Source organism: Centropristis striata, chromosome 21 (genome assembly GCF_030273125.1).
Source record: "Centropristis striata isolate RG_2023a ecotype Rhode Island chromosome 21, C.striata_1.0, whole genome shotgun sequence".
NCBI classification, from domain to species: domain Eukaryota; kingdom Metazoa; phylum Chordata; class Actinopteri; order Perciformes; family Serranidae; genus Centropristis; species Centropristis striata.
Genome location: NC_081537.1, coordinates 4426185 through 4445631, shown reverse-complemented (window position 1 = coordinate 4445631; position 19447 = coordinate 4426185). Strand labels below are relative to the sequence as shown.

General features: G+C 37.4%; 1 protein-coding gene across 1 annotated transcript in view; it reads left to right on the top strand.

The window, feature by feature from the left end:
* Nucleotides 1-19447, top strand: part of LOC131959197 (dynein axonemal heavy chain 9-like) — a 252061-nt gene that overhangs the window by 107132 nt on the left and 125482 nt on the right. Inside the window, exons 46-48 of the mRNA XM_059324311.1 lie at nt 2405-2507; nt 5829-6068; nt 19219-19380. Of these exons, the coding sequence (XP_059180294.1) occupies nt 2405-2507; nt 5829-6068; nt 19219-19380 (505 nt within the window). The remainder of the gene's footprint in view (nt 1-2404; nt 2508-5828; nt 6069-19218; nt 19381-19447) is intronic.

Here is a 19447-nt window from a genome sequence, read left to right as displayed (position 1 = left end):
CACATGTAGCTTTCAAAATAAGAGCACATGGATGTGTTAACAGAGTCCACCACAGAATTTGCAAGAAGACTGTCAAAATAAGACACCTTAAATAAAACATAGAAGAACCCTTATTATCCTTTACAATAATTCATTAAAAATATGCAATGATTAACCCATTTAGGCCTAAAACACCTGTAAAAAAGCCTAGTAAAAAATTGATTTTTCAGCCTCTGTAGCAGATAGAAATGAAATTCAAAAAGTATTTGAGAGCTTATAGCTGTTATATCTGAGCTCCCTCCGCTATAGTCGTCTTCCACCATGATTTCAGTTCTGGAAAAGTCCCATGGTGCATTGTGACACTCCCACATGTATTCTCGTTTTGTGTCTTTTTGTTTCTTTTTTTAGTAATTCTGTGTCTTTTTTTTTTTGTAATTTTGTGTCTTTTTTGGTCATTTTGTGTATTTTTTTGGTAATTTTGTGTCTTTTTTGGTCATTTTGTGTCTTTTGTGTCCTTCTTTAGTCATTTTGTGTCTTTTTTGGTCATTTTGTGTTTGTTTTTAGTCATTTTTCATGTTTTTTTTGGTCATTTTGTGTCTTTTTATGGTCATTTTGTGTCTTTTTTGAGTCATTTTGTGTCTTTTTGTGTCCTTCTTTAGTCGTTTTATGTCTTTTTTTGTAATTTTGTCTTTTTTTTGGTGATGATGAAGTCCATGAAGTCCCATGATGCATTGCGACACTCCCACGTGTATTCTGATGCATTTCATTGGCCAAGAGACCGAAAATAGGTGGAAAAAAACTACAAATACTACAAAACGACGTATCCGCTTTCCCGGCTTTAATGGTAGAATAACGCAACAGCGCCCCAACAGGTTTTAATGGTAAATTAACAGTAAATTTTTTGGCTGCACTGGGAATTTCAAATACAAACTTCCATTTATTTATGTAAATATGTTTGGTTGTTGTTTACACTAAAGTTCATTTAAAATTTTTTTAAATAAGACATATTTGGGTTAAGGCATGGAGTGCAAAAATAACTCTTCTGTGCCCCTGAACACAGCTTACAGGAGTAATACTTTAATATTTACTCCTGAAAATCTCTTCAGTATTCAGACAGGTCCCTGCCTTAGTAGCAATATGCTGCAACTTTTATGAGTCAAAAGTCAAATGTGAATGCAGGGCTGTATGATTCCCCTTAAAAGGATTGTGTTGCTGGTCTGTGTGACACACTGAGGCCATTCTGAACATGGTTCCAGTGCGTCAGACGCAGGCTGACTGGCTTAGACACGCTCAGCCCATTAGAGATATGCTGGGAGGATTTCAGGTATGAAATTGAGAGGAAGGAGGATGCTGCTGAGCCACGCCAGCTTAAGTGGGAGCTGAGGCGTCCATATCAGGGAATGTGTGTGTGTTCTTGTACTTCCTACATAGTGAGGGCCGGAACATGTTTTTAATCAACAGAGTGAGGACATTTTTGCAAAGTGAGGACATTTCGGCCGGTCCTCACTTCTTTAACCCTTTGATGCACAACATAGGGCTAAAGTAACCTGATATGTATGAGTTTTTATGTTCTATATCTTTGCAATAAATTATTTTCATCATTCAGTATTCCAGGTTTTCCTCAATTAGTTTGTTTTTGATCATCATACATCCTAATTTTATGTTTTCCTTCATTCATTTTTTGATAAAATCCCTTTTTGTGTCACTACTCTTCAAATGCACAACATGGGTCAAAAATGACCCATATCCATTTTTTAGCTAAGTAGCTTGCTAAGCTAACTACTTAGCGAACTTCTTGGCTAAGTATTTAGCTAAGTAGCTTGCTAAGCTAAATATTTAGCTAACTTCCTGGCTAAGTATTTAGCTAAGTAGCTTGCTAAGCTAACTACTAAATAAAAAATAAACTAAAAAATAAAGCATTTAAAAAAAATAAATACCAAACCAAAACTAGCAAACTCACTATAAATTGAAAACAAAAATTCACAACAAAATTAAAAATAAAACTAATGAAAAATCCAAAACTATTATAACATTGCGAAGGGAATTCCCTTTTTTTTTTTTAGTCTTTTTGTGTCTTTTTTGGTAATTTTGTGTCATTTTGTGTCTTTTTTTAGTCATTTTGTGTCTTTTTGTGTCTTTTTTTGGTGATGATTTCAAAGTTCTGGAAAAGTCCCATATTGCATTGCAACACTCCCACATGTATTCTGCTTAATTAACTGAAACTATATTGTGTGGTTACCAAACTAACTGAAATTATAGTGAAAATGAAGGGAATTCACTGTTCCAATGAGGGTCCTCACAAAGATAGAAGTACAGGAATGTGTGTGTGTATTTGTGTGTGTGTGGTCAAGTGTTTGTGTGCATGCAAGACTGTTAAATAATGACTTTTCCCTGCATGTTTGTGTGTGTGTGTGTGTGCTCCCAGGTATGACCGTAATAAGCTGCTTTTGAAGGAAATACACAGCGTTCAATACGTGTCCTGCATGAACCCCACAGCTGGCAGCTTCACCATCAACCCACGACTGCAGGTACACACACACACACACACACACACACACACTCACACACACACACTCACACACAGAGCACGTCCTCACAGCACACTGCGTACCGCTGGTTATGCAACACACTGCAGAGGTTACATGTGCACGCATTCCTCTCGCACATGTTATCATAGACACTTTGTTCTTCATATTTGCCTCCTGTTATTTAATTAGGAGACATCATGTGCTGCTCATGCATTTGTTTTTGTTTTTTTGGTAAGTTTTGGGGTGAAACTTTGAACCATTGCAATGTTTTGTTTGTTCATTCATTCATTTCTCTCATTTGTTCCATAGTTTAAACTGTTTTTATTAAAAAAACACAAAAAAACAAGTTAATTAGGACATGTCTCGAACAGTTCCTCGCATTATCTGATATCTAAATTCTCTCTCTTTATTAATTAACATTGTAGACAATGGATTTCAAAGACCTACTAATGCTGTTAACAAACGCTGAACAAGATATTTTTAATGAACAAAACGTTCAAATAAACTGTCATTAAGTGAAAATACTTTGAAAGGGTCAAAGTTATGAGACCAAACCACTAAACCTCCTTTTTTATATCTATATAACGTTATATATAACTTTATTGACACGTTGCCGTGGATACGCATTGTTCTGCTTCTCTCCTGATGACGGCTCGCCTTGTTAGTGACCTGTCAATCAAAGGTAGCCCCGCCCCAAATCATACGATTCTTTATCTTCTATTTTCTTCTAAATGGGGCCATTATTTACACTATTAACATCAGATTGTGTTGAAGAAGATTTTTTACTAGTGATTGAGACCATAGTGTTGTCCTAAAAAACATTTCTGAGGTAATAAATCAAGTGAGAAGTTTTCTCATTTTGCATTGAAATGAATGGACAGAAATGTTTTTGCAGCCACACTTAGCGCCCCCTGCTGGAATTTTTGGTAGAATGCAGTTTAAGGCACTTCCTGGTTTGCCTCCCTGCTCAGACCAGGAGGTTACCGCTTGCATAATACTCATCATCATCATCATAACACTCCCTGCTGGAAACAGGAAGTAGGCCTTGTGGGACAGATCAATCAGTCATCGTCGTCATACATTACATATTACATAATAGTCATTCATATTACATCAAATTTAGGTTGTGTGGCCCATTTACATAACTTCATTAACCCATTTAGGCCTGAAACGGCTGGAATAAATGCCTGTAAAACCTCTGGGCGATTTTAAAATCAGCCCCTAAAACCTGAAGTTTTTCTGTAAATTCAACAGAAGTGTCAACTCTTCCAACTAAATAATAGATTTTTCAGCCTCTGTAGCAGATAGAAATGAAATTCAAAAAGTATTTGAGAGCTTATAGCTGTTATATCTGAGCTCCCTCCACTATAGTCGTCTTCCACCATGATTTCAGTTCTGGAAAAGTCCCATGATGCATTGGGACACTCCCACATGTATTCTCATTAAGTGTCATTTTTTAGTCATGTTTTAGTGATTTTGTGTCTTTTTTTTAGTGATTTTGTGTCTTTTTGAGTCTTGTTTTAGTGATTTTGTGTCTTTTTTTTTCATTTTGTGTCATTTTTTGGTAATTTTGTGTCTTTTTGTGTCTTTTTTGCTCATTCTGTGTCTTCTTTTGCTCATTTTGAGTCTTTTTTTAGTGATTTTGTTTCTTTTTGAGTCTTATTTTAGTGATTTTGTGTCATTTTTTTTGTCATTTTGTGTCTTTTTTGTTTTTTTTTAGTGATTTTGTGTCTTTTTGAGTCTTGTTTTAGTGATTTTGTGTCTTTTTTGGTCATTTTGTGTCTTTTTTTGTAATTTTTTTGTAATTTTTTGTCTTTTTGTGTCCATTTTAGTCATTTTGTTTCTTTTTGTGTCTTTTTTTAGTCATTTTGTGTCTTTTTTTGGTCATTTTGTGTCTTTTTTTTTGGTGACAGCGCCCCCGGCTTTAATGGTAGAAATGTGGTAATGCTTTCCCGCCTTAAATGGGTTAAGAACTTATTTTTTCATTGGTGATAGTTTGCCCTGCCCCCCTATTCTTTAGCTACCCCCCATGAGAAAACATTAGTCATAGGCATGTTGCATGTAGGCAAAAACATATTTTAACCCGTGCGTACATTGTCTGACGGTCCAATTAACCTCGTTCCTACCAGCTTTAATCATTTATTTAAATTACTTTTAGGTACCGACACAATCAAACCTTCCTCCAGAGCTCAGGCAGCGTTTCTGTACCTACTGACCACTGAAACAAGCTCTGAAGTTAGCTAATGAGCACACAGCCGACCTGTCATGCATGTGATCTCATCACGGCCTGTAGGCTCCCAGCCTTCGGCAGCTGCTGTCCTCCGACTTATGTCTACATGACAGACTGGAGAGGAACACTGCAGACAGGAGGCTTCGATCACAAACTGGAGTAGGATGATGAGTAAACAGTGAATGCTCGTCTAACTGAGATATCCAGAGCGTGTGTCGAGAAATCCAGGAAGTCTTTTATAAAGCGTATTGAGGCTTGTTTCTTTAACCCTTTGATGCAGAGTTTTTATGTTCTATATCTTTGCAATAAATTATTTTCATCATTCAGTATTCCAGGTTTTCCTCAATTAGTTTGTTTTTGATCATCTTACATCCTAATTTTATGTTTTCCTTTATTCATTTTTGAATAATCCATTTTTGTGTCACGACTCTTCTACTGCACAACATGGGTCAAAAATTACCCATATCCATTTTTTTTTAGCTAAGAAGCTTGCTAAGCTAACTACTTAGCTAACTTCTAGGCTAAGTATTTGGCTTAGTAGCTTGCTAAACAAACTACTTAGCTAACTTCTTGGCTAAGTATTTAGCTAAGTTGCTTGTTAAGCTAACTACTTAGCTACCTTCTTGGCTAAGTATTTAGCTTAGTAGCTTGCTAAGTTAACTACTTAGCTAACTTCTTGGCTAAGTAGTTAGCTTAGCAAGTAGCAACTGGTAATTTTGTGTCTTTTTAAAATCATTTTGTGTCTTTTTTTAGTAATTTTGTGTCTTTTTGGTTCATTTTGTGTCTTTTTTAAATCATTTTGTGTCTTTTTTTAGTAATTTTGTGTCTTTTTGGTTCATTTTGTGTCTTTTTAAAGTAATTTAGTGTTTTTTCAGTCATTTTGTGTCTTTTTTTTTGTAATTTTCTGTCTTTTTTGGTCATTTTGGTTTGCTTTTTTCCCCGTAATTTTCTGTCTTTTTTTAGTAATATTGTGTCTTTTTTTGGTCATTTTGATACTGCCTCCAGCGGCCCCCAGGTAATTAGAGTGTGAGACCCCTGGTGTCCATCATCAGTGAGGAGCAGCATGCTAACTGTCGTCTCTCTCTCCGTAGCGCCACTTCTCTGTCTTCGCCCTGTCGTTCCCCGGCGCTGAGGCCTTGAGCACCATCTACACCTCCATCCTGTCTCAGCACCTGAGAGGAGAGGGCTTCAGCCCCACCCTGCAGAAGGGCTGCTCCACCCTGGTGCAGCTGGCTCTGCTCCTGCACCAGCGCATCTCCTCCTCCTTCCTCCCCACCGCAGTCAAGTTCCACTACATCTTCAACATGAGGGACCTTTCCAACATATTCCAGGTTTGTTCATTTGGTTTTATTTGGATCCTCATTAGCTGCAGCACAATTGCAGCTCTTCTTCCTGGGGTCCGACTTATAGTATACAGTAAATACATTACAGGGTTAAAACAAACTTAAAGAGTTAATAATGGGAATAGTGAAGCAAAAAAACAAACAAAAGAAAAACAAAAATAAAACCAAGAATATAAAAGATAGCAAAGCTTCAAAATCAGGATCTTTCATACATTCTACATCTTTATGTTTAATATCCATTACTTAAAGATAGATTTCCTATATAGTTTAACTCTATGTAGACTTCGGGTATTTAGTGAATTTTTTTTTGGTGTCGTTGTAAGTCATTCTGTTTCTTTTTTGGTCATTTCTATCTTTTTTTGTCATTTTGTGTCTTTCTTTTTTGTCATTTTGTGTCTTTTGTGGGTTTTTTTTGGCCATTCTGTCTTCTCATTTTGTGTCTTTTTTGGTCATTGTGTGTTGTTTTTTAGTAAATTTGTGTCTTTTTTGGTCATTTTGTGTCTTTTTTTAGTCATTTCGTGTCTTCTGTGGATTTTTTGGGACATTCTGTCTTCTCATTTTGTGTCTTTTTTGGTCTTTTTGTGTCTTTTTTTTAGGTCATTTTGTGTCTTTTTGTGTGTTTTTTAGTTAATTTGTGTCTTTTTTGGTCATTTTGTGTTTTCTGTGGGGTTTATTTTGGTCATTCTGTCTTCTCATTTTGTGTCTTTATTGGTCATTTTGTGTCTATTTTGGTCCTTTAGTCCAACCTAAAATGTGATTGTGAATCTTTTCTTTACTTTCAAAACACTATCATGCTCAATAAAGAATTTTAAATGTTGCAAATGTGAACAAAGGTTGCAAAAATAACATATAATAGGGTTACATCCAGTTCTATCATTGTATACTATATTTTTAATAGTAAATTAATAGTAATAATTTCCATATATATCCATTTAGGAGATGCTTTCCATTGAATATCCATTACTTAAAGCTAGATGTTATATTTAATTTAATACTATATAGCTGTTTATTAAGTAGTAATGAGTATTCTTTACTGAACCATATTATTCTATATCTTCAATGGAGTTCATTTGTGAATAACAATTTCATATTCCAGGTGACACCTAGACAGAAACAATGCAGACTTCTTCTTTTAGAAGAACGACCTTTAGGCTTTTCACAATTAAAAGTTGCCTTTAAAAAGTTGCTTTTAATATCACTCGGAGGAGTTCCACTCTCTCTCTCTCTCTCTCTCTCTCTGCAGCTCTTTTTGCTTTACTCATGGAAAGAGCCAGGCTTCTGTCACTAATTTCTCATCTAAATTGTTATTGATTTAAGGGCTGGGTTGAAAACTAGAAATAAGTGTGAAATAAGTGTAACAGAAAATAGAATGGATCTGCACTTCCACGGGTGTTAGTGATGATTTAATGTGTTTAAATTAATATGATATCAGAGTGAGGAGGCTGACAGTAGAGGAGCTTCGGGGGCAATATTTCTGTCAAAATCCTCCACAGTTTCATGGAGGGCAGGCGCTCTCATTTAATTCACTCTGTTGTATAATTAATGCTTTAAGCCACTGAGCTGTAGGACCTTCACATTTCATAATTCCATACGGAGTTTACAAAGGCAGCTCCGACCTCTTACTGTACCATTACATGATGTCATTTTGTGTCTTTTTTAGTTATTTTGTGTCTTTTTTGTGTCTTTTTTAGTTTTTTTGTGTCTTTTTTGGTCATTTTCTGTCTTTTTTTGGTCATTTTCTGTCTTTTTTAGTAATTTCTTGTTTTCTGTGGAGGTTTTTTGGGTCATTTTGTGTATTTTTTTAGTTATTTTGTGTCTTTTTTTTTAGTTATTTTGTGTCTTTTTTTGGTCATTTTGTGTCTTTTTTAGGCATTTTGTGTCTTTTTTGGTCATTTTGTGTCTTTTTTAGTCATTTTGGGTCTTATGTGGGGGTTTTTTGGGTCCTTTTGTGTCTTTTTTTAGTTATTTAGTGTCTTTTTTAGTTATTTTGTGTCTTATTTTAGTTATTTTGTGTATTTTTTTAGTCATTTTGTGTCTTTTTTTTGGTTGTTTTGTGTCTTTTTTAGTTATTTTGTGTCTTTTTTTGGTCATTTTGTGTCTTTTTTGGTCATTTTGTGTCTTTTTTGGTCATTTTGTGTCTTTTTTAGCCATTTTGTGTCTTCTGTGGGGGGTTTTGGGTCATTTTGTGTCTTTTTTAGTTATTTTGTGTCTTTTTAAGTTATTTTGTGTCATTTTTTGGTCATTTTGTGTCTTTTTTAGTCATTTTGTGTCTTTTTTGTAGTTATTTTGTGTCTTTTTCATCTCGTTGTGTCCTCTAATCCTGTAACGGTTTAGTGGCACCCAAGAGTTTTGGCTTTGCGAGAAATGACAACTTTTTTTTTCTTTTCTCTGTGAAAAGAGCCTTCAGCAATATGACCTCTGGGGAGATCTAGGATGCCCCTCGCTGCTCCTCCGGAAAAAAAGTTTTATACATTTTAAAGTGAAATGCTTCAATCTGGTGCACTTCAAGAGCAAATCCTCCCACACCCAGCAGATGAGCCTGACCCAACAAATTAAATCCCCCGGGCGGACTCTGAGCACCCCATCTGTTGAGAAGTGTAAAAACATAATATGATGTGCCGACCTAGACTGTGCTAATTAATGCTAAACGCTCGTGGAAGATGAGAAGTCTTTGTATCAAGCAGCAGGGAAAGAAGAAGTTGTAGCATGACATTTTTTTGGTTTATTTGCCTTATTTTAACATTGCACAGCCTGACATTTGACTATTGAACATGCACACATTGCATTAGTGATGCTGAAACTATATATTGTGCAGCTGCACCGAGAATAAGTGCAACTAGCTGTTTATCTATTTGTTAATTTGCCTCATTTTAACATTGCACAGCCTGAAATTTAACTATTAAACATGCATACATTGCAATGTTGATGCTGAAACTTTATATTGTGCAGCTGCACAGAGAATTAGTGCAACTAGCAGTTTATCTTTTAGTTAATTTGCCCTTTTTTAACATTGCACAGCCTGACATTTGACTATTGAACATGCATACATTGCAATGTTGATGCTGAAACTTTATATTGTGCAGCTGCACAGAGAATTAGTGCAACTAGCAGTTTATCTTTTAGTTAATTTGCCCTTTTTTAACATTGCACAGCCTGACATTTGACTATTGAACATGCATACATTGCAATGTTGATGCTGAAACAATATATTGTGCAGCTGCACCCAGAATTAGTGCAACTAGCTGACCTAGACTGTGCTAATTAATGCTAAACGCTCGTGGAAGATGAGAAGTCTTTGTATCACGCAGCAGGAAAAGAAAAAGTTGTAGCGTGACATTTTTTTTGTTAATTTGCCTTATTTTAACATTGCAAAGCCTGACATTTGACTATTGAACATGCATACATTGCATTATTGATGCTGAAACTTTATATTGTGCAGCTGCACCGAGAATAAGTGCAACTAGCTGTTTATCTATTTGTTAATTTGCCTCATTTTAACATTGCACAGCCTGAAATTTAACTATTAAACATGCATACATTGCAATGTTGATGCTGAAACTTTATATTGTGCAGCTGCACTGTGAATTAGTGCAACTAGCTGTTTATCTTTTAGTTAATTTGCTTTATTTTAACATTGCACAGCCTGACATTTGACTATTGAACATGCATACGTTAAAATGTTGATGCTGAAACTTTAAATTGTGCAGCTGCACTGAGAATAAGTGCAACTAGCTGTTTATCTATTTGCTAATTTGCCTTATTTTAAAATTGCACAGCCTGATATTTGACTATTGAAGATGCATACATTGCATTAGTGATGCTGAAACTTTATATTGTGCAGCTGCACCGAGAATTAGTGCAACTAGCTGTTTATCTTGATGCACCAACTATTCTGCACTACAAAGTCTAACTGCAGTAACTACATTTTTGGTCGAAATTGAGTTATAACTAAAAATGAACTCCTTGATGTCTGTTTTTTCTTGTGAGACAGTTTTATATTTTAATTTTTGCTTTATTTCAGAGAAATAATGATATAAAAATTGCAGTAACTACAAAATCCAACTGAAAACCAAAGCAGTAATTGCACTTACCAAGGTCTGATTTGCATTTAAACATAAAACAAAAGCAGTGTAGCCTTTTATTTCATCACTGTGTTGAATAGTGAAAACAAGAATAATAGAAATCATAAGTTTATTTGACAGGGAAATTATTATCTAGATAGTGATGAAGTAAAAAAGTGAGATAAAATGATATTAAGACTAAAATATAACATTTCTTTATAATATTAAGTCTAAAATACACAAATCTTTCAATAGAGTTATTAAACACTTTTAAATACATTTATAACAAAACCAATTTGAAAATGTTTTTTCACTGAAAACTTAATATAAAAGCTGAAAGAAGACAACAACATTGTTACTGCACTCTGGTTTTGTATTGCTGTAAAAGGTTTTAATTGTAATGCAAAACCAGAGTGCAGTAACTACATTTTTGGGGTCAAAGGTCAAATAAATCATCATGATTTTTGAGCATAAAATGACATCATCAATACATGAGGAAATAAGTGTCACTTAGCTACTTGTAACCCATTTGGTTGGCCAGTTAAAACACTTTAAAGCAGTTTTTCTCACTTTTACCCTTGATGTAGTTTCTCTTTTCCAAGGTTTTTCATGACAATCCATACAGTTGCTTAGTTTTTATTAACCAACATCTCAAAGTTTCTTGTGATTGGTCCCCAGACAATGAATCATAATGATGTTTCCTGTAATGCCACCATGAGGTTGCCACTTTTTTGTTCACACGCAAAGTGAGAGAAGTTGTTTGAAGGATGAAAAAAGAGATGTTGAGAGTTAAAAACGTTGCGTTCTTTGACACCTCAGCAAACATTAACAACAGCTGCATAATGAGGGTGTTAATGTCAAAAGTTTTCTTCATCTGAGGAAGGATATAGAATAGAATAAACACTGCAAAAAACATGAAGCTTACCAAGTATTTTCTTCTTATATCGAGCAATAGTATCTTAATTATAGTGTTTTGAGTATAATTTACCTACTGACCATAGCTTTATGTGCTGATTTAATTATCTTATTGTTTAAAGACTTGTTTTTAGGATTGACATTGTGAGCTTTTTTATTCTTTTCAAGCTATTAAACCATTGAATATGGTGAGTTTTACCTAAAATATTGGTTCCAATTTAGTTTTAGTTCCATGTAGTTTAAATGTTATTTCAAAAGTATTTTCTATCCACCGAAACATGCTCGTTTCAAGTATTACTGGCTTATTTTTAATGTTACTATTTTTTTCCCCCTGTCATTTGGTGTATTTTTCAGTCATTTTGTGTCTTTTTTAGTAATTTTGTGTATTTTTTTGGTCATTTTGTGTCTTTTTTTTGTCATTTGGTGTCTTTTTTTTGTAATTTTGTGTCTTTTTTGGTCATTTTGTGTCTTTTTTAAGTAATTTAGTGGGTTTTTTTAATTAATTTTCTGTCTTTTGTTGATCATTTTGTGTGTTTTTTGGTCATTTTGTGTCTTTTTTAGTAATTTTGTGTATTTTTTTGGTCATTTTGTGTCTTTTTTTTGTCATTTGGTGTCTTTTTTTAGTCATTTTGTGTCTTTTTTGTAGTCATTTTGTGTCTTTTTTTGGTCATTTTGTGTCTTTTTTGTAGTCATTTTGTGTCTTTTTTTGGTCATTTTGTATCTTTTTGGTCATTTTGTGTCTTTTTTAAGTAATTTAGTTTTTTTCTGTCATTTTGTGTCTTCTTTTTGGTCATTTTGTGTCTTTTTTTGGTCATTTTGAGTCTTTTTAAAGTAATTTAGTGGGGTTTTTTTGTAATAAAGATCAAAGGAGACACCACTCAAGAAAGACTGAACAAATGGTTCGATCACTTCAGCACTCTTCTTGGAAGCCCTGACCAACAATTGGTTGACTTAAATGACCCTTTCTACAATAGGAGGGTGAACGACAAGCTACCCATTGATACCAACCTGTTTACAATGGAGGAACTCCAATCAGTCCTAAAGAACCTGAATAAGGCAAAAAAGCCAGGACCTGATAATATTCCAGCCTTCCTATGGAAACACGAGTGCTTTCACAATCAACTGTTGGAATTCTGCAATGGAACATTCAAGGGTAGGAAGCCCAAGGCATTCTCCAAGTCTTGCATTATCCCACTACCAAAGACTGGTGATCTCCAACAACCGAACAACTACAGGGGCATCACTTTATCTGCCATTGCCTCGAAAGTCTACAATTCTCTTCTTCTGAACAGGATAACTCCTCACCTTGACCCGATTCTTCGAAGGAACCAAAATGGGTTCCGGAAGAAAAGATCCACCCTCCCACAGATTCTAGCAATAAGGCGAATCATTGAGGAACTAAAGGTCTCAAAGAGGAGAGGCACCATCATCTTTGTAGACTTCTCGAAGGCTTTTGACAGTGTGAACAGAGCAGCCATGATGCACATCCTCCATAACTATGGAATCCCTGAGCAGATCGTTAAAGCCATAGCCATAATGTACGAAAACCCCACCAGCTTCGTTCAGAGCCATGATGGTCCAACAAAAGAATTCCAAACAACAGCGGGAATTCTCCAAGGTGACACGCTTGCACCTTTCTTGTTTGTCATCATGGTGGACTATTCTCTGCGGCAATCAGTGGACAACATCAAAGACCACGGCCTCATGGTTGGAAGAAGATCTGGTCGCCAGAGCGAGAAATATCTGACCGACCTCGACTATGCGGATGATGTCGCCCTGACCGCAGAACACACATCATCTGCCCAGACTCTGCTCATCTCATTTGAAGAGGCCGCTGCCAAAGTGGGACTCAAGCTAAATTCAAAGAAAACCGAATGCATGCTGATGAATGAGGACCCTATCAACCCTATCACATCAAAGGATGGATCACACATTAAGGAAGTCAAGGACTTTAAATATCTTGGTTCATATGTGGCTGACAGCAGAAAGGACTTTCTAGCCAGAAAGGGACAAGCCTGGAATGCCTGCAACAAACTCCTCGGAGTCTGGCAGTCCGGCATTTCAACCTCCATCAAGGTCTCTTTCTTCAGAGCCTGTGTTGAAAGCATCTTGCTATATGGTGCGGAGACCTGGACTATGAAGAAAGAACTACAAGACCGGCTTGATGGCACATATACAAGACTCCTCATGTGTGTCAGAAACATCTCCTGGAAAAGTCATCCAACCAAAGAGCAAATCTATGGTGAACTGCCGCCTATAACAACAACTGTAGCACGTCGAAGAGCGATCTTTGCTGGTCACTGCTATCGTGCCAAGGATCAAGTAATATCCGACATCCTGCTATGGCGGCTCCCCCAATCGTCCAGAGGTACCAGGCCTCATACATATCCTGACACAATCTCCAGGGACACCGGACTTACAATCCAGGAGCTGGGAGCAGCAATGGCCGACAGGACCCGATGGAAAGACGTGTCATCTAGGATCTCGACGACAGTCGAAGGATGATGATGATGATGATGATGATGATGATGATGATGATGATGATGATGATGATGATGATGATGATGATTTTTGTAATTTTCTGTCTTTTTTTGACCAGTTTGATACTGCCTCCAGCAGGTAATTTAAGTTTGAGACCCCTGCTCTATACACAGCTTGACTGGACATCCACTCACCACGGACAGGAAACAAAGCTGCTGTTTCTCGCTCCACCTATAGAGAGAATAGAAAGAAATCCATACAGGGACTCCTGGAGTTTGTTTGAAGTTTTTCTCCCTAACTTATTCAGCTCCTGGCTCTAAGACCTTTAGGACAGCTGGGAAGCTCTCAGCTCTGCCTCAGATCTAATCCCCCCGCCGTACCTCTGTGCTTTTGCACCTTCAGAAGTGGGAAATTATCGGCGAGACAGAACAAACGCCTCCTCTAATTTCAAGCACGAGGCCTAAATGATTGTCACTCGGTGTTTTCTGGCTTGACGTATCAGATGTTTTGCCTCGGCTGAAATAATTGGGGAAACTTTTTGTGATTCACTTTGTTTTTTCGCAAACTTTGGAAAAGTTGGATATGTAGCCAATGGCAACTGTCTCATTATGATCAACTCTAATGAGCCAGAGCTCCGAGACTCAGTGTGAGCTCCCAACTCCCTTTGCAAAGGTGTTTAGAAATTGGAAAAAAGAGAGAGCGGGTCTACACAACACTCAATGTAGCATCTTAACAAGTGTATTTTTGCTGTTTTTTGCTGACAAAATTCTCTCCAGGTTTTTGTTGAATAACATAATGAGAGCAAATGTCAGCAAATATCTTTTTAACCCTCTTTTAACACCTCCGTCTGTCTTTCTGTATCTCAGGAACGCCTGGAGGGAAATTATTCAAACTTAGCACAAAAACATTCATTTTAACTCAAAGATGAACTGATTAGATTTTGGAAGTCACAGGTCGAAATGCATTTTTAGCCATAATTCAAGAGTGCATGCACTAATTATGACAAAAAACATCTAACAGGATCAAATGATGAAGTGATGACATGTTATATTTAAAATTCAAAGGTTAACTTCACTGTGTGACATAATATTCAGAAAAAACACTTTTCTATACATTATTTTAAACTATAACTCAGGAAGACGTTTGGTCGGACCAGGCGTCCATGACACAAAATGACCAAAAACGAAACAAAATGACAAAAAGGACACAAGATGACCAAAAAAAGACACAAAATGACCAAAAAAAGACACCAAATGACCAAAAAAAGACACAAAATGACTAAAAAAACACAAAATGACCAAAAAAAGACACAAAATGACCAAAAACGAAACAAAATGACAAAAAGGACACAAGATGACTAAAAAAGACACAAAATGACCAAAAAAAGACACAAAATGACCAAAAAAAGACACAAAATGACTAAAAAAACACAAAATGACCAAAAAAAGACACAAAATGACCAAAAAGAAGACACAAAATAGTCAAAAGCAAAGACACAAAAAGACCAACAAACGAAACAAAATTACCAAAAAAAAGACACAAAATGACCCAAAAAAAGACACAAAATTACAAAAAAAAACACAAAATGACCTAAAAAAACACAAAATGACAAAAAAAAAGACACAAAATTACAAAAAAACCCCACAAAAAATCACAAAAAAGACACAAAATGACCAAAAAAATACATTAAATGACCAAAAAGACTATAACACATGAACACTTTAACACAGTGGAGACAGAGCTGACTTCCAAAATGATTTGGCGACCCCCAGAAATCATCTTGGGGACCCCAATTGGGGTCGGGACCCCAAGGTTGAGAATAGCTGTATATATATGTATATATATATATATATATATATATATATATATATATATATATATATATATATATATATATACAAAATAAAAATAAATAAACAATATATAATATAATAACACAGGGGGACGGGAGACATCAGCACACAATATAGTTTGATGCGATACAGAACAACATCTTACACAACAGAATCTTACACACACATCAACAGAACAACATCTTACACAATAACAAGATGTGCAGGATCATAACACGCATAATTAACCCAGCATAAACCAACACATCGCCCCTGCCCTTCTATCAGTCCGCCACTGCCTGTGGATGTTGAATTAGAGGCATTATAAGTAAAGTATAGTAGTCAAATTCCACTTAAAGGCCAAGACAAAGAGTCTGGCATCCGACTGGGAGCGCTGTCAAAGAGCTCTGTTTGCCAGCGTTCATTCTCTGCCATGACCAGCAGGCATATCCGAGGGCCTGTCTTCCCCGTGTCAGCCTAAATGAGCTCCTCGAAAGCTCGAGAGGCGAGGGAGGAGACGGGGGGAAGATGGACGGAGCGAGAGAGGAGGACGGAGACAAGGGAAAGAGAAAGAAAAGAAAGAGAGTACATGAAACCTGTGGTGCAGAGAGACTCTGAAGCCAAACTGTACTCACTGCACAATATGTCTGTATGATGTTCCATGGGTAGTCAGCTGGGTGCATTTGTTAGCAGTGGAAGCATTGTTTGGGGCTCAGAGCATCTGTCAGGCTACAAAAAAAAAAAAAGAAAGAAAAGTGTGCCCAGTGCAGACAGCCCAACAGACAGACAGAAACACCCAGAACTCTCTAATCCCTCTCCTCGGAGTCGAACAAAGCAATGAAAGATCAGGGACAGGAGGATGAGATCGTCTGCCAAAGTCAGCTGGAGAGAAGGGAAACAAACTTCTGTCTCCTTCTTAGTTTTTGCCGTTTGTTCCAATGGTACACTGCAAAAAAAGAAAAGTTGGGCTATTTTGTCCATTTTTGAAGCCAAAATGTCTTTTTTGTGTCTTTTTTTGGTCATTTTTGGTCATTTTGTGTCTTTTTTTGGCCATTTTGTGTCTTTTTTGGTCATTTTGTGACTCATAATTGTGACTCTCCTCCAGATACATATGCTTCACACACACAAACACACACATATGTGTGCGTAAGCGCGCACACTCTTCCAGATACACATGTTTCACACACACACACACACACACACACACACACACACACACACACATATGTGTGCGTAAGCGCGCACACTCTTCCAGATACACATGTTTCACACACACACACACACACCCACACACACAGACACACACACATTTTGAGGTTAAAGGTCGTAGGTTGCTGTATAAATAAATACTTGAAGAGGAATGCTTGTTGTAGGTGTGCTCCTTGTATATTATATAGTATTATAACATTATTAGTATTAATTGTTAAAAATCTCAGAAGAATCTCATCATAGTGTACACACACCGGCAGTAGCCCCCGTGGCCCTTTCAGAATTTCCCCAGAGGAAATTTTCCAGTATAGACTTGCCATATGGTGTTTTGTTTTGCTCAGGCACACTTTTACACATGAAGTGTGTGGTGTCATGATTGACACAATTAAGCAACGAAATGGAGTAGAAAAAGACAGATCTATTAAAAAGTCAAAGGATTACAGCATCCAAACACAAACTCTGGAAGACATCTTGACTTATGTAGAGCTCCAGTAACAGCTATAACTCTGGCTCAGTCTCAATCCTCAGTACACACATCACACACAGAGGCACGCCACCCATCTGCACCATTACACAGTGGATTTAACAGCCAATTGTCACATTGAGCGGCCTCGGATACGAAGGCAGATCAGATTCAGCTGGCTTTACCCCCAGAGATGCTTCTGTTGATTGGAATAACTTTTGGGGCTGGGAACACACAACATCTGCTTACCTCTGCCTCGTCCTCCTGGGTGACGGAGCGCTGAGGGGAACAAACAGTGCCTGGGCTCCTCTTTGTCCCCGTCCTCATCCTAGACGGCACCTGTTCTGTGAGACACCATAGATTGCAGAGTTCTGCCTGAGTGCGTAATGAAAAGCCCTGCGGGGAAGCCGACACGTCACACAGGTCCGCTCTGGAGACATCCACTAAACACTCGTCTGCTCATTGTCGTCATTTTCTCCTATAATTGTGGCTTTTCACAGAGGATGAAGAAAAGTATGACTTAGAAACAGAAATGTGTTTTCAGCCGTGCTAGCTGTGTGGCTTTATAGACGTGGATGTCGGTTGGTCTGACAGATCTATATATCTATATATCTCCTGTCTGAACGGTGTGTCATCACAGCTCAGGATATGGAGCGGACATCTAGTAATCAGAAGTAGTGTTGGGACAACGAAGCCTCGTGAAGCATTTGCTTTATTTTTTGACCCCACGAGATGGCGGTCTAGGCTTTAAAAAAAGGCTTCATCAATGGTGATTGAGTGTGTTTTCAGCCCTTTGTTGAACAAAGAGCGCCATCTCTTGGGCTCCGTAAATAAAGAAAATGCTTCATGAAGCTTCGTTGTCCCAACACTACTGAAAACATGGATGGATGGATGGAGGATGGGTGGATGGATGGATGGATGGATGGATGGATGGATGGATGGATGGATGGATGGGTGGATGGATGGATGGATGGATGGATGGATGGATGGATGGGTGGGTGGGTGGGTGGATGGATGGATGATGGATGGATGGATGGATGGATGGGTGGGTGGGTGGGTGGATGGATGGATGGATGGATGGATGGATGGATGGATGGATGGATGGATATGGATGGATGGATGGATGGATGGATGGATGGATGGGTGGATGGATGGATGATGGATGGATGGATGGATGGATGGATGGATGGATGAACCAAAGGAAATAAAGCCAAAATGTATTATGACCTCTTTGAATCTCGCACCCAACACATAGCCCATTAGAAAAAAACTAAATCCAACACTAAAAAGAATAAAAAACTAAACTAAAACTAGCAAACTCACTCTAAAAACTAATTAAAACTAACTGAATTTGAAAAAAAAAAAAATTCACAACAAAATTAAAACTAAAACGAATGAAAAATCCAAAACTATTAGAACCTTGGTGCAGTATTAAGGACATAACATTTATACCCAGAACGAACTGGGACAGCAAATGTACTGTGCTGTATAGTTTATTCTGACACAGCCTTGTTTGAAAAAGAAAAAGAAAACACTCTGTAGATACATTACAATCGTTTTCAAAAATAACATCGTGCACACAACATCGTTTTCAAAAGAGTTGTCATTTGCATCAACCAGCATAAATATGCCGTCGAGCGCCATTATAACTAAGCCAAACCTATTATATGGGCGGCAGTGTGGGGAGAAGCCAATCAAGCCATGCAAGCCAATCAGAATCCTCACAATCAACAACAACGAATAACACCAGCGACTTCCTGTTCCTTTCAAAACAACTAGAATGAGTGAGAACCTAAAACCCCGTTTGTTTCTCCCAGTTGACACGACAACACATAACCGGAGTTTTCCAAATTCTCCACTTTGCCCGGAGTTTTTAGAAATAATAGTTTTCTGTGATAAAAACGGGGTTTTTGTGTAAATGAGAGGCCAAACCACATGGATATATCTGCGTTTTCCCTTGATGTAAACGGGGTATGAGACAGTGACATGGGAAAAAAAGTGCTGCCATTTTTTCTCTGAGTTTCTCTGACACACCGACTAACAGCTTGTCGACTAAATATCCATTGATTTAGCCACAGTGGCTGTGCTGTAGTTCTCTCCTTGTTGTGGTATAAATGGGCCAAATCAGCCTCTGGAATGAAACTCTAAACCTTCCTCTCTCCCCTCTCTTTGCCCAGGGCATCCTCTTCTGTACCGCCGAGTGTCTCAAAGCCCCTCCGGACCTGCTGAAAATCTATCTGCACGAGTCCAACCGGGTCTACAGAGACAAGCTGGTGGAGGAGCAGGACTTCCAGGCCTTTGATAAGCTGCAGGCGGACACAGTGAGAAAGTTCTACGAGGTGAGAGTTTTACAAAGTTCAGCAGAGGAAGACAGGAACGTGAGGCTGCAGGACGGGAGGAGGAGGA